This window comes from Ischnura elegans, chromosome 5, assembly GCF_921293095.1.
Source record: "Ischnura elegans chromosome 5, ioIscEleg1.1, whole genome shotgun sequence".
Taxonomy (NCBI): Eukaryota; Metazoa; Arthropoda; class Insecta; order Odonata; family Coenagrionidae; genus Ischnura; species Ischnura elegans.
In genome coordinates this window covers 20,547,452-20,563,552 of record NC_060250.1, presented here as the reverse complement: position 1 = coordinate 20,563,552, position 16,101 = coordinate 20,547,452, and the positions used below count along the sequence as shown (strand labels likewise).

General features: G+C 39.3%; 1 protein-coding gene across 3 annotated transcripts in view; it reads right to left on the bottom strand.

Moving 5' to 3' along the window:
- The window catches only part of LOC124158555 (integrin alpha-PS2), a 345,664-nt gene that overhangs the window by 55,327 nt on the left and 274,236 nt on the right, over positions 1-16,101 (bottom strand). For 2 of the 3 annotated variants that reach the window (XM_046533706.1, XM_046533707.1), the window contains exon 4: positions 6,905-7,025. In XM_046533706.1, the coding sequence (XP_046389662.1) occupies positions 6,905-7,025 (121 nt within the window). Of the gene's footprint in view, positions 1-6,904; positions 7,026-13,630; positions 13,797-16,101 lie in introns of those variants that run through there. The other variant, XM_046533708.1, reaches the window with a different exon arrangement.

The following is a 16,101-nucleotide window of genomic DNA, read 5'->3' as shown; positions in this document are numbered from 1 at the left end:
GGCGGGGGTGCGTCGTTAAGGAAACACACGGGCCTGGGAGCAAATGCATGTATGAATGCATGTATACATGAGTGGTATTGGGTGTGGGGAGAGCTCGACCTTTAAACCCTTTCCGCATCAATAAGCGCCCACTGACCGATTTATCTCGCCCCGAAAACATCTGGGGAACTTTCTCCACGAATGCATGTACTTCACACTTATAAGGCGTTCATTATATCGTCTCTCTAACCTCATAAATCTAACATCATGCCTATCCATCATGGTGCTAAAATATTCAAATGCCTATACAGTTCCCTTCCGCTGAGGCCCATTCTTTTGGCCATAACGTATCCATATTACACCCTTAGTTCTCCCTTTCTCTCACTTTTGGATTCTTTGCTGCAACCGTAAACAAAGTCTTTCCCAAAAGTAAGAAAAAATTCTGTACTATTTTTGTTCACCCACATTTAATTTGAATTTCCAACAGCCATATTTCCGATGGGTTCAGTTCAATTCTCGCGAGAAGTAGACTTTTATTAAGAACATACACAGTTCACATGGATTACATTTTCGCGATAACTATAACAGAATCACAACCAAATTACGATTGTATTTTCTATTAACAGCTGCATAAGGGTGTCATATTATCAATAAAGAAGACATAAGTAGATTAAGGTGTAAGTTAGAAATTCTGCTTGCCGAGAAAAGTTAAAGTTGAAGATTAGTCGAGGCTACTTTTTACGGTACATGCAACATCTTTACGAAGATGGTGTTTTGCTGTCATTTGGAATTGAATGTTTCTTACATCATTTTCTAATTTATTTATCCATTTTATATGTATTTTTGCAGAATATCACCTATCACCTAGAATGCAGCATATCACCTTCATCCACTCGTGTCTTCAACCTTACAAGAGAAAATATAAATTAAAAGATAATTTCGAATTTATTACATTTTCAATCATACCCACACGAAAATGTCTGATAATGCAGTAATGTGTACTCATACTCAGAACCTTATTTAAAATGAAAATTCAAAGTTCGTTGACGCATACATTGATTACCAAGCATTGTAAAAGCGTGGCCTCGTCCAGCGCATTAATTTCAGATCGCCAGGGACCGGCCTTGGGTATTATAGCTCATTTTATCGTCGGAGATCTTTCCTCAAGAGGCCCCTTGAGGGTAAAGAATGAAGTGGTCCGTGACAAGTCGACTCTAGAATCCTTTCGCTCCCGCCCTTAACACGATGATGGCGACGAGTGGATGTTTCCAGCCAACACCGACGCCTCTGGTCTTCGTCCACACGGGGGAGCCCGAAAGACACATCCCACTTCCCTGCCTCCGTCCATTCCCTCACCAACACCGAATTACCTTTCCTCCATAGCAGAGGATCCGACAGCTCTATTGTGCAGCAACCTCAGCGCCAAAAAACGCTTCCTGATACCGCATTTACACATAGAACATACAGCGTTTTACTTGCGCGATGGGCAGAAACCCCGTGAGAACCAAGAGCGATGCAAACAGTATAGGAAAAGCTGTAAAAGCTCAGTGAAAAAGGAGTAAAATAAAACGGTGGCCGAGTCGACTGTCGAAACGTTAGTAAGCGAAACGTTCACAACTCGTTGGGAGTCCCGAGAGTTTGTTTTTACTTAGTAGCTGGGCCGGGAAAGCACCCAATATTATACAAATTATTATATAAATGTATGAAGCAATTCTCTCCCGGCATTATTTTCGTGAAGTCTTATCGGGATTACAATTTCTTTTAATCGTTGTATACCACCAACGATTCAACGGACGACTCGTCTATCTTCGTCAGGGTGAATGAATAAGTTTGACTGAACAAAACACGTTAAGATGTAACTAGAAACAATTGAAAAAAATCAGGTTACTCCTGATCGACCGGAAAGATCCAGATGAATAGGATGAAATGGAGTTGTTTCATTTTATTATTTTCTTTAACATGGGATTTCACGCATTGCTAAGTTTATACCCCGTGTCTCGATTAAAAGTATTTTTATTAAAAATGGCCTCAATGGCCTCCTCGGCAAGCCTCTCCCAGAAGTTGAAATGGCAGATTTAAATATAACGAGATAATAATATAGATTACAAAAATAAAAAATGATAGAGCTCCTCCTTTTCATCCGAATTACCTAGATCCCTATTGTTGTGACCGTTTATAGTTACGTCTCAAAGTTTTTTGTTCAGGCAAAATTATTCATTCACCTAGAAAGCTATTGACGAGCGGTCCGTTGAAGCGTTGGTGATACACAACAAATTAAACTGGTGGAAATCCCGAGAAGTCTTCACGCACACGATTCTATGTTATCCGCGTATCTTTACACCATTTGAACGGAGGTTGAGAGCCCGCAATGCACATCCGGTCGAAGGATCCAAACGCAACGACACTCCGTGGTCGAAGTTCCCCCATACCGCTTAGTTTCCGCGGCCCTTGTCCGCACTGACCCAAAACTAAATCCTCGTCCATCTCAAAGTGACCCTCGCCCTTGACCCCTCCCGGGTGCAGCCTCTCCGGGCGGAGTTCTTTTCGGAGTCCCGAGCCAACATGCTGCGACTCCGCCCACTCGCCACAGGCGGTAAAAGCTCGTGGAAAAAAAGGTCCGGCACTCCCACGCATATGCACACAGTATACACGTGTGCGTAACAGAGCCATCAGGGAAGCGAGGGAAAGAATGGAAATAACAACAGGACGCACAATAACGGTGCTCCTTCGAGTATAGGGATCGTAAAATTTTACCGCCTTCAACCTACGAGCGTCACGCCAGTGAATCATTATGGCAGAAATTTGGACGCATCCACATAAATATACTTCTACAATGAATCAATCTCCCCGTGAAAAACAAAAAAACAAACGCGGATTCGAACCCGCATCTCCCATTCAACAATACGTCTAGTAAGTAGCGTATGTATATAACATATTTATGTATTAAATTATATACGGGAGTAGGATATTAGTAGCAGATGGATAGCTCTCAGTAGCGGGCGATGTACAGCTAAAACGGTAAAGTTTTCCGTCAATTTTGGGGGTCCCCAGTTCCTGGCTCCCTAGGTATGATACTGGCTAGGTAGCAGCATCAATGAATCATGCTTATACCAAGGTGAAAACAGAAAAATAAGAATCACAACAAGAAAAATCCTACAGTAAAAGCGCATGTTCACAAGTATTCCCTATCAGGGGCGCCGACTTATAAAAAATATTGGGGGGGCCCATATCGGGAGTCTTACCCCGGGAAGAGGTTAAATTCAAAGTGTGTCTCAGCACCGTAACACTATCATAATTCACACCACTTGTTTTCAGTTAGCCTACTTACTACCTTAAAATTATTTGTTTTAACACATTATTGAATACATTTTAAAAGGTATCTATCGTCAAACATGGGAAAATACCAATATATTTTTGTGATTTTCCCAAAGCATAATATAACTTAATTATTTTCTTGAATTATTGAGGGGGCTCAGCCCCCCCTAACGAATCTTTGAGGGGGCTCGGGCCCCCTTAGGCCCCATGGAGTCGGCGCCACTGTTCCCTATACAAGTATCATAAGTAACGTATAAAGGCGGATAAATCAAAACTGTAAACTACATTCGCTCCTTCGCGTAGTTTGATATTGACTGAGGGGAAAGGAATAAATAATAATTCTTGTTCACCCCCACGCTGAGCACGCGCAAGGTACTCTCAGAATACCTAAAAATTACTACAACATACTTTATTTTAAGTAAGTACTACAACATATTTTTTATTAAAGAAACTTGTAATAATATTAAAGTATCCTTTTCAATAAAAAAGTTGAACCGGAAATTTCTAGAGCACCGAAGCATTGTTTCTTCCCTTTAACTTAATACGAACCTTACTTTCGACCACATTTAATTTATCTCATCTTTTCTCCATTTTCATGTAATTTCTTTCCAGAACTTCATGTTATAGTTCATCCGTTGGAAATAATATATTTCGCTAACAATTAAAAATATTGCTGTTGGAATTATTTTGCTTGAAATTGTAATAGTATAAACTTAATATATTTTGAAACTAATGACCCAATTTTTAGACTAATGATTTAATTGTCAATTATTGATCAATAACTAAAGGGCAGTATTTATCATTGATAGCAGTGTGTTATACTTCAAACTCTAGATAGGGTTTGGCCAGAAAATAAAGATCTTTACATCAGTAGGGAGTAAAAAGAATTTTAATTACACTAAAATGTAAATGCGACGTAAGTGTTGCTAAAAAATTCTGCAAACCGCAGTAATATATTCATCAGCAGTGATAAGAATGATCTCTCCTCGTTAATGCTGAATGGACAGCTGAAATGTTAAGTAATAAAAAAAAAACTGGCCAGAGAAGGATTGCTTTAGGTGGAAAAACAAGTAAGCTTTCTGAATCTGGTGAAAAAAAATGCATTTTCAATTGAATCACTGAATGCCACACGTTGGCAAAGTGCATTGTTGGTAAACCGATTTTAAGTACATAACTTACTGAAATCACCGCAGAGGTGTACCTTTCACGAAAACGTAACACAATTTGAGTGAGAAGTAAGGATCAGTCAGGGTCAATACCCCCTAAGCGAACAACTCACCCGAACAACCGCGGCTTTGATTCACTTCAAACAAGTGATCGCAGAAATAAAAGCAACTTAAAGCCTATTTGTGAGGGCGTCTCTTAAAACGCTGCCGCATTCAGATGGCGGGTGTCGAGGAGAAATGGGGAACGCTTTCTGGCACGCATCGACTTGACTGACGGAAGCCCATCACTCCTTCCATTAATTAATGTGCGCTTAAAAAATACTTCACTGGACGTTTCGTATATCCGCTACGCATTATCTGATTACTTTTCCTTTCGTCGTATTCATTAAAAAGACATACAAAAATCATTAATTTTGAGTAAGTTTCTATAAGCTGAATTTTCCTGCAAAACATAGCTAAAGTATGATGTAGTGATTGGGCGAAAAAATCCACAGAAAAAAATCATTGACCGGGATTCGAACCCGGATCCCCCGATTTCCGGACGAGTGCTTAGCCATTTAAGCTACCAAAGCGCTATTTCTCAGTTGTCCGGTACATTCCACAAATTTCGGTAGGGATGAATGACGCCTCGGTAGTTTAACTGGCTATTGCACTCCACCGGAAATCGGGGAATCCAGGTTCGAATCCCGATCAAGGTGAATGATATTTTTCTTTATGGATTTTTTTCGTACAAATTGTGCATTGCTGGTGCCTCCGTAAAGTTAATGCCGTGGTTAGTCCCGGTATACTTTAAGTTGTCAAATTAGTGAAGTAGGAAAAAGATTTTATCGACTAACTCTTCCCCACAAAATCAAAACATTCTCATGTGGTACTTCCATGAAGGTATGGATTTAAAAAATTCACCCACGTTTCGGAAGGAAGAGAGGATCTCACCGAGGGATTTTTGGAGTGGGGGGGAAGGGTTTATAAGAGGAGTGGGGGTAAGAGGGTTTGGGGAGACGTCGACACTCGTTCGCTCGATGGAAAAGGGGGTTGGGGCAATCGGAGCTCCGTGTTGAGAATATCTTATCCCAAATAAGGGTTCGGAGATGTCCTCCCCCTCCCCAGCACGCCCCCGCTCTCCGGAGAACGAGACGATTGTCTTTTGTTCCTTACTTCCACTAGCGTCAGGACCGCCTCCAGACTTGGAGAAGGGGAGGGGGGCGTACCTGGAAGTGGGATTGTTGTGCAAAGGGGGGGCATTGACTCATAGCCACGGAATGGGAGGGGGTGTACTCGGAGGCTGGGTGAAAAAGAAGCAACGGAAAGGGGTGGAGAAAAAAATGAAAAACTACACACGCATTCCTCTCCACGCCATCGATCATATGGTTTCCAAATTATTGATTTGTTCTTTGCGTTTTAAAAAATATTTGCCTAACTAAATCTCAAATGACAATTATCGATCAATTTTCGTTTTCATCCCACTAATCGGGTGATATTTTAAGGTAATCCTTGGCTGAATTTTCGAATGACCTTGGCCTGGGTCTATAGAGAGCGATTCGCTGACCAATGAAGTGCAAAAAATCATGGAGGAAAATATCATTCTCGTGGGAAAGGTATGAGAAAATCCGAAATCGCGGTGTATTCAAACGAAGTTGGTACATGCAATTTGAGGAGACGGCTGAAAGCAATGATCACTTCAGAGAGAGAGAGAGAAAGAAGGTAAGGTAAGGAATGTATGGAGAAAAAAAACAGACGCCGGCACTAGCCTGATGTAAATGATTTAGGGAGACATGATGTGTCCGTTGATGTGCATTCTCCACGACAAACAAGGAAAATTCAAGATTCCGCTGAAAAATATTCACCGGGATTCTAACCCGAACTCCTTTGATAGGAAGCTATGGTACAAGGCAACACACCGGCCCAATCCGCAGCGTAATTCAAGAAACATCTTTTTTTATATTTCTTCTTCCAAAGTCACAATATAATACTACAACTTGAAATCAAATTTTCATCAGCAGGGTAAGTAATTCACTCGTATAACATCAGCAAGAGATTATTACATTCTAAATGGACTAAACACAAAAATAGTATAGTTTTCAAACAATATTGTTTTAAGTCGACCAATTTGGCAGTATTATACGTAGAATCATCGAACCAATATTCACGGAAATAATTCCACTTATCTAGATTTGGAATAACAGCATTTAGAAAAGTGTCGTCGTTCGAAAAAACAAAGATTTTCATTAAACGTTTCACTAAACATACCCCGGACTCTTCTGGGATTAAAATTCAATTCTAGTGCAAGCTACACTGCTGTGAAATTCGTCAAAATCAATCAAGGTTTGCGATAGTAATGCTAATAAAGCATTTTTTTTATCGTTACAATCTATATTTATACAATAGGATCAGCGATTTAGCCACCAGGAGAGGAAATGGGTCACGCACACGACTAGGGTACTTACTCGTTCGGCAGGGTGAGTACTCGGAGAATTCCGATAGAGATCTCTTGGCTATGTAGCACGTCCCCACGGGATCCCGACGCTGCGCCGTGTTCGTGAACCACACGTAGCGAGGAGCACACGCCTAGAAAAATAAACGGAGGAAGAAAAGGTTAGAGCAAAATCACCGCACAAGGAAGCAATTGTGATCCCATGAGATACATGTCACAGCGTTCATTTACCATTTCCAAACCAATAAAAATACAGGAGATAAGGCAAACGATGAAAAAGTTATATAACATAAGCAGTAACAAAATGCTTTTTTAATAATTAATGCTATTATTTCACATACCAGAAAATTTTCTTTCGGATAAAGCCTTGTTGAATCACCTGCAGATAATTCCAAAGGAAAAAAATAAGGTTTAATTTTAAGAGCAAATTGAATCAAATTGTAAATATTTCGAATCAAGTTCGATGGTAATATTTGTAAAAACTGTCCACGAATCACGCATTAAGGGAATGAAATTTTCTTTTTAGGATCATTGAAAAAATTATAACATACAAAAAAGAATAATTATAATGAGGACATTTTTATTTAAAATCAGGAATTATTAAGAAGAGAACTTAATGGTGTTATCCGCGACTGATTCTATGGGCGTTCGCAATTTACCGAGGAAAGAGCACATAATGGTAAAGTAATTGATAAGAGCACTCGACGCTGATGTGGAAGACCTGATTCGACTCCAGATCAAGGTGCGGGATTTTTCTTCGGGAATATTTCGCATTTGAAATCTAATGGCTGATCATTTGATTCGAGGAAGATAAATGGTTGTCGTCATTCCCTAAATAGGATTCACAATATTGGATACAGAAAACGTTGAATATTTCTGTTGCCAACTCCCACATTTTTATGAAAATCCACACTGCTATCGTAAATACGAATAATACAAAGGAAATCCAGAAAAAAATGAAGGCAGCTGTAATTTTACAATATTCCTTCATCTAATACCATAGTTTAAACTAAATTCAAAGTACAGTTTGCAGAGTTCAAACAATATATGTATTTTGACCTATTTCTTCATTATGTTGATGAAGTTAATAACTATAACATTTGATACTTTTGAGGAATTGAAATCTCTGCACATTATATTTTGATCACCGTAAAAGTTCTCTGCTCAGTTATTCATTGCTGTATCTAAATAATGTATATATTTCAAATAATTTTTAACATAATCCTAAGAAGAAAATTAATGAGTGGAGTAAGAATGCTTACTTATAAGTGGAGTGCACAATTATTAAAAATGTTACTACTCTAAAGTGTGCACCGGAAGATGCAAATCAAGTCCAATATTAATCTCCTCAAGACTAAGCGTAGCATGGCGACGCATCTAGAAGGGTACTGGTATGCTGAACTGTACCATGAGTAAGATGCTCGCAGCATGGTCAAAATAGAGCTGCTGAGTCATCTGGAAACGGCATGAGTGGTAGTGACGATCCATTTCTCGGTTGATATGGAAGTGGCGCGCTGCCAGCAATACGCGCCTCGGATTAACGGAGTCTCACTCACCAATCATCGCAAGTAGAGTGCACCGCTCTCCTTCACAAATTGCCTCCCTTCCTAACACAAACGACAGCTGAGATGTACAACACACAATTTTGCGATGCAATTCTCCCCATGCATCGACGCATTTCATTTCATTGAGGCATGTTTAAAACCACATACCTATATTATAATTTGGTAAATTTTATTTTCCTTCGTATTTTTACTATATCATTATTTACATTATTGTATGCACTATATGTGGCAAGAGTTCGTTATAACAATAGAAGCCATTTTGTCATTTAGGAATATATGCAGCATCACCATTGTTATATGACGGTGATCCCACCAACAGACATAATGCAAAGGGGTAATACCGCGTTATTTGAATAACATCGGTTTCGATTGAAGTCAGTCTTGATCAAATATACATTTACACCGGTCGTCAATGACAACGGTCGCGATTGACATCGGTCGCATAGTCGCATTGTCTAAAGTAGTGACCGGCATAGATGGTGGCCGATATCGGTCGTGGCCGACATCGGCGTGATTGACATCAGCAATGGCTGACGATCGACCATTGGGAATTGACTCATGTGAATGGTGAACGGTGATCGACATCACTGAAACGACCGATTTTGCACGTGATTAGGTGAGATGCAACCGACAAGGGAGGTCAAAAGGGTGTGTGGCGGTCCCGGGGTGTGGGAAGGGTGAAGCGATGGCGCCTGCACTCTTGCGAGTCTTTGAAATGTTTTGGGAAGCGCCGAGAATAAACAGAGGGTTCAAACACTCACGTCGTTCAACGACAAACCTTCTCGCGCTCCACGGCGGAACGCAGAAACACTGACGCCTACTACCCCCCCAGTCAAGACATGCAAAGCGTGTGCACCCAACCTCGCCGAAGAAAAAAATGTGATTTTTTTCCACGGGGATATATTCCGCACGCATTTGACGTGCCGCCGATAACACCGGGCACGTGTCGGATGGCAAAGAATAGCTGCTACCGAAATGGAATTTCATCACCGGTAAAAGAGGTTTGAAATAGGAGAGATGATTAGTAGCTGCCGGTCTTTCTCGGTAGAAGTGCTCTTCAATAATTTTTAATGAACACACTTTAAATTTTTTCCAATGCTTTATTTCCAGTCGCAACAATTTTCACACAACTTTGTGACATAAGAGGAAAATACGCTATTTATGATTGAAAGTAGATCGTCATCGTTAAATTCCTGTGCCTTCAAATTTGGTGTTTTTAGATAGAAAAATATTTATTGTTCAGAAAAAATTGCTAAGAAAAAAATATAATAATAATATAGTATTTCAGTACATCGATGATTGCAAAAACGGACAAACGTTTAATTTTTTGAAATGCCTATATATAATATCTTCCCATTTCATAGGAAGGGTCATCACAGAATTCATACGGTTTTTAATGAATATGTTCATGAAATCTTTGTTCCAGTGTATATGTATAATAAATGCACACGGTTTTACTGAAATTACCACGCAGAGATGATGCATTAGGTTGATAATGTGTTGACTCAGAATGCACGCTTAAACGCTACCACGGTTTCATATTATATTTTTGGAAGGGCACAACACAGCAGCGCTTTACTATGCCACTGAGGAATAAATGTGTACTGTGGGCACTTTTAAGTTTGCTGATTGAATATGAATAGAAAGTGGGCCTTGAATGGGTGGGTATTTTCAATTCACAATCAGCGCTCATTCCAGATCAGAAATTGTAATAGATTTAAAAAAACTGAAATAGTGACTGAAAAAATAAAAAATGCACTATTTATTACCGAAATCACAAAAATAATCACAGCATTATGCTTAGCAATGGTTACTAAATTTATTGTGATACCCGCAATAAATTTAGTCAAGCACCGCAAAAATGGCTTTAACCGAGTAGCCAATAAGGGAATGTAGGGCTACTCCCTCAAAAGATCTTAAGGCGAAAGGTGATTGCCCCGTTAACGGTTTTCCTATTTTTAGTGATGAGTACCAAACTATCGACATGAAACCTTCGCTAATATATTAAAGTCGCTGCATATTTTCTATCTTGCTTATCCAAATTTACATAAATTGGAAATTTTAAGTTTTTCATGTGGTAATTAATTGAGTTAATTGATTTTGGTAAGAAACAATAACACCAAAAGAATTATAGTATAGTTAATGGTCAAATCCGACTCATAACAACAAGATATTTGCTGGTGTAGAGTAATAAATTATCTTCTGAATGTTTTACATGGAAATACAAACACATACGCCCCAAAATTTCAAGATTGTAAACTCAAGAGTTTGGACGGCCCGGTATTCTGCCTGAACTCAGCTCTGCAGAACTTCGAGGAAAACGCCCTTGATTTGGGGGAGGAAGCATAGGCCGTGATATATCGCATGGACAAAGGAAAAGGTAGTCAAAATCACTCCTCAGTCAACTGCCCAAACGGTTATGCAAGGTAAGAATTAAATTTGGACAAATAAATAAGCGGTTAAGAATTAAATAGTCATGCGGCATCCTCTGAACCTCACACAAGTTTTTTTACGTAGTTTTTAGATACGAAAATTTCCCAATATGTGAGTGTAGAATCAATAATCATGAGTTAATGAGATCCTTTTGCCAGGGCCGGATCAAACGGTAGCCATCCACCAACCCAGGGCCCCCAAACGAGCATGAGCCTTCCGTCGATATAGAGGTAACTCACCAAATCAGAAAAAAACAATGTATGAGGGGATTTGAAGTCAACGTGGGTTGTTTTTTTGGATAATATGTAGTCGTCCACATTGTCGTTCAATGCAACATCCTGACACATTGGGCCTCCCACCAAAATGGACCCTTGGCCACTCACATCCTAAATCCGGCCCTGACCTGTACTACCGAGAAATAACCGGTCAAGCTAATCGTAAAATGGGTTTTGTCAAAAGAATATTAGGAAAGTGCGACGACAAAGTGAGAGAAATTAGCTACTTTTCCCTCGTTAGACCACATTTGGAATACGCTGCCAGTGTTTGGGACCCTCATGAAAAAGGCTTAATAACAGAGTTAGAACGCGTGCAAAGAAGAGCTGCCAGGTATGTGAAAGGTCGTTACGATAGTCTTGTTAGTGTAACTGACCTCTTAGATAAACTCGGATGGGAATCTCTGTCGGACCGTAGATTGAAAAATAGACTAAACCTTTTAGATAAATTCAAGAGCAGTGTCTTTTCTGACGAAGTTAACCATATCTTGCGGACGCCAACGTATTACGGAAGATCAGATCATATAAATAAAATAAGAGAGATAGATTGCAGAACAGACAGATTCCGAATGTCATTTTTTCCACGATCAATAAGAGATTATAACGGCAGCAATAGAACGCGTAAATAGATTGCATGACTTGTAGTGTAGCCTACTAACCTATGTAAAACTTACTGCATGTTTCTGAATTTCTATTCTATATTCTATTTCTAACAGCATATAGTAGTATAGTTTGTTATTATACGGGACGTTTCTTGGACGGTGTGGTGTGCATGTGGGAGTCCAAATGCATGCTGCATGCTGGTGATTGATCACCCCCTGCCAAACACCCTTGAGGTGGCTCGCAGGGTAATTTGTAGATGTAGATGTAGATGTACCCATAGAACCTTTGGATCGTAGCATGATACTCTACCAACTACACCACCGGAACGATTGCGTTGTAAAGCAATTTCAATTTTCTATATGTATGTCGGCTGCGTTAAAATATCCCGACGAGTGTAAACTCCATTCTATGTGAGACGCGGGCGTTCGGAGAATATGAGGGAGAATTCTCAGCTGGTTTTTTTGAGCGTTGTCACACTGCGAGGCACGTGGTTTATTTCCCCAGTGTAAGGGAATTGTCGTTTTACAATTCCCGGTTGTATAAGAATATACAAGGGCAGCATTTTGCACGACGGACGTCTTGAAATATAATAATTCCCGGACTGGCCGCATTCAGCAGCCTTGCCTTCCCAATACATCTCAAGAAACATTTTTGAAAATTTTTATTATGGCATTAAAAAAAATTAATGGCAGTCGAAATTATGGCTGACTTTAAAGTATTTTCTGAGAAATTGGCCTCAAACTATTACCGTAATTTTATTTTAAAACCATTACGAAAACACATGCTCGCACACGCGGATGGTGTAAGCTCTATCCTGAAGTGGTTAATATACGATGCATAACAACCAATCAAGCGAAACGCAATTGGATGGAAAGTAATTACCAACTCAAAACCAGTAATGCGATTGAATCTTGATGTACCACTCAACCACCCACTCAGTAGTGCAGCAAATTAACTAATTTTTACAATATTTATTTCGAATCCTTCACGTACACATACGAGGTACCGTGCAAGCCACCTTGATCAGATACGCGATCTCTCGCTGGACACTGGCCAAAAACACAGGACAAAGACACGTGATTATACCAGAACCTAGGAGAGTACTAAGGATACGAACAAGCTACCGCGCAAACGTAACTATTAGTTACCAATAGAGACCGAAAGGTTAGCGGAGTAACTGATTCATGCATGACTTACAAAGTGCCAAGGAATACATGCAGATAGCTAGTATTGACAATTACAGTGAGTTATTGACTATAGACGCAGAGATTATTCTACCTAGTTCGAGTCAAGCTATCTTAGAGCTAAGCTATCGCAGGTATTATGGTCCCTAATTGAGCGCCAAAAAACGACACCTTAAATATATCGGACCAGCATTCTATTTCTCTAATATAATCCTTATGATCGTTTACACCGTAATAATTAGGCTCTCTCAAAATCTTTTGAGCAACAGGCAAAAAGTATTCTAAGTGTGATTCCCGCGAAAGAGTTAATCTATATTTCCCTTCCATTGGCTAGACTTTCCTTCTCAAAAACTCTTAATTAAGTTACCATATTATATTTATCGTTGCAAATTTTTTTTTACAAATAATAGCTTTCCACCGTTCTAGGAAGAGCAGATTGCTAATGGTTTTGGCACCCGTCAATTTCACTGAAATCATAATGAAAAAATTATTCTTCAAATATTGAGGTTTTACTAATGTCTTCTACCGTTTTGTCGGTCACTTCCACGCCATTGATAGAACCCGTAGAAATAAAATTTATGGACAATGCATAGGGAACGAGAGTATTTTATAACGATAACGCCATCGTAGTAAGTTAATTTTATCCATTGTCATTCCACTTGTATAAAATTTTTGTACTCACGTATATGGCCATCCTAAGAGATGTTATGTCTCCTTTGTTGCCTGTTTCCCCACACCGAATGTCTTCTTACACTAACACCGTAACCGCTGAGTTCGGGTAGGTTACTGATTGAGACGACTGAATTAGGACCGGCGCGACAACAAATAGCCAATGGAATATGGCTAGCTGTCCAATTTTACTTCTAGGAAGGGAATTCTACTTGGTGCTATGGCATAATGCAATAGTTCTGTGAAATACTGATAGCCATTAATTTGAGGTTTTGTATGACCTCCAAAGCCGTTTTCCCCTCCCACAATGAGGTGGTTGTTCTGGAAAAAGTTGCCTCGTGACCATCGCGTAAGGACACTGTTTTCCGTTGACGATATTCCGCGCCACCTTAAAATTTAAACTTCTCCCGAGCAATAAATAAAATTTCTTAACGCACATGGTTGGATTATGAAATAAATATACAACATGGAGTATTCAAATAAATAGATATTAATATTTTATTATTTATTAATATAATGTTGTTGCTTTATTTCTGCTGATTTTAAAAATGAATAGGGACTATTTACTGTGGCAGCAAGTAACCACGTGATATTAGTGGAGTCCTAGGATCAGTCTCCTGAAAATCTTCCTTCAGTATGTTTGCGGCTTTCATGGAGTAATAAGGTGAGTGCCTGAGTGAGCTCAAAAGTGAAAAAAATTGTCAAAACGAAGTGAAAGTTTACATTGTTCTTCATAGTGTTTGAATTCGACTTAAAATGGAATGTGTGAATTATTGCTGTTGCGAGTGACTATAGAACCGGCGGTGAAAATTTATTCGGAGTAAAGTCGTGTTCAACGAAGTGATGTCGACATATGACCCCACTTTCTTTTAAAGCTTTTCCCGTAATTTTCGTTTAATTCAACATTCGAGGTTACGCAGTGTAATAGTTCGCGGCGTGATGATAGTGAGTATATTTTTCTGGAGAGAATTTCACCATTAGTCTCCGAGAAGCATTCTCGTTTGGTCAATTTCTGGAATATGTAAAATACTCACTCGTATTCAATATCCATGGTTGTATTGGGTGAATTCTTCTGGGTCATGCATTTCAAATTATAAATTCTGTTTGTCTTTGCCTGCATCGGCAAAAATCCTTTTCGGGTCTTTTTCGTCTAAATATTTCGACTCTCGTGACAGTCCATTGCTCTTAAGTTTCTAACCCAATGCTGGCACAGCCTATTTTCACCGATGTTTTACAAAGGTTGTAGCTAACATTTTTACCGAAAGTATTCACATCTCCCATAACTATGTAGTAATGTGATTAAAAATCGGTAACAATGAATCAGTTCTCAATTTTCATGCTCTCTCCACTTATTTATTATTGATTTCCCTTATTAATGGGAAGGTGGGGAAGGACAGTCATTGAGACCTTTGAATTAAGGTCAACGTAGCGTCAAATGGCCGTGGATTCTGCCCAATTTTACGACGTGGGACAGATTGCTATTGGGACAGTGGGGAAATGCAATAATTGTGTGAAATACTCATAGAATAGAGCTTTTGAAAGGCCTTTCCCTCTTCCCTCTACCACATTAAAATGATTTTTCTTGAGCGTGAACGCACGGAAATGGATGGCATATATTGACTTGCTACCTCCGCGTAAGGATACTGTTTTCCGAAAGAAACTGTTCTTCGTTAAAGTTTCATTTATGAATGAATTAAACGCGTTTCAGCCCCACAGTGACAACATTTCATTCTCGCCACGTTAAGCCATCGCGGGGGTTTACTTTCTTTTAGCTTCAAATAAAGAGACATGGCCATAGATAACGATGATTCTAGTTTACGTTTAAATGATAACGCATTAATTTAACTAATATGTAATATAACTAGATGATTCCAAACTACAGTCACCATTTTCATCTTGCCTTGAGTGGCGAAATTTAACCTGAGATTTTTCTTTCTTTACAGTGATGAGTAGTTGGCGTGGGTTGCGTGAAATGAAATATTGAATTTACTGGGAACTCTTAGGTCACATGGGAGAGGCGTGCTGGTTAAGATATGGTAAGTCAGTCAAGTTTTCGTATATTTTAATTTCTAGATATCCTTCATTTTTAATTTGTTTCATTTTGTGTTAGTGAACTGGCAAAGCAGAACTTTTTGAGATTGTGAACAATCTTTTAGTGATTCATGGGTATTGTTAATTTTTTCTCCTCTTCGTTTTCTCTGTCTGCTTTGTTTCTCCGGAGAAGAGGCATTTACGGCATCACAATTACACCTACATTCCGCATTAATTTTCTTGCTTATTAGGCATTACGTTGATCTATCTAAATCTGCCTTATGGTTTTCTTCGGCTGGAGATCTTTTTCAAATCCCCTCTGCTATCCGATAGCCTTTTCATAGCGATGTACTTCTTCTTTTTTGAATCGTTTATGACCTTCTTCCCTTCCACCTGTTCTTTCACGAATGCTTTCATCAGGCCATCCTTCCTTATAAACTGGCCAACTAAGTC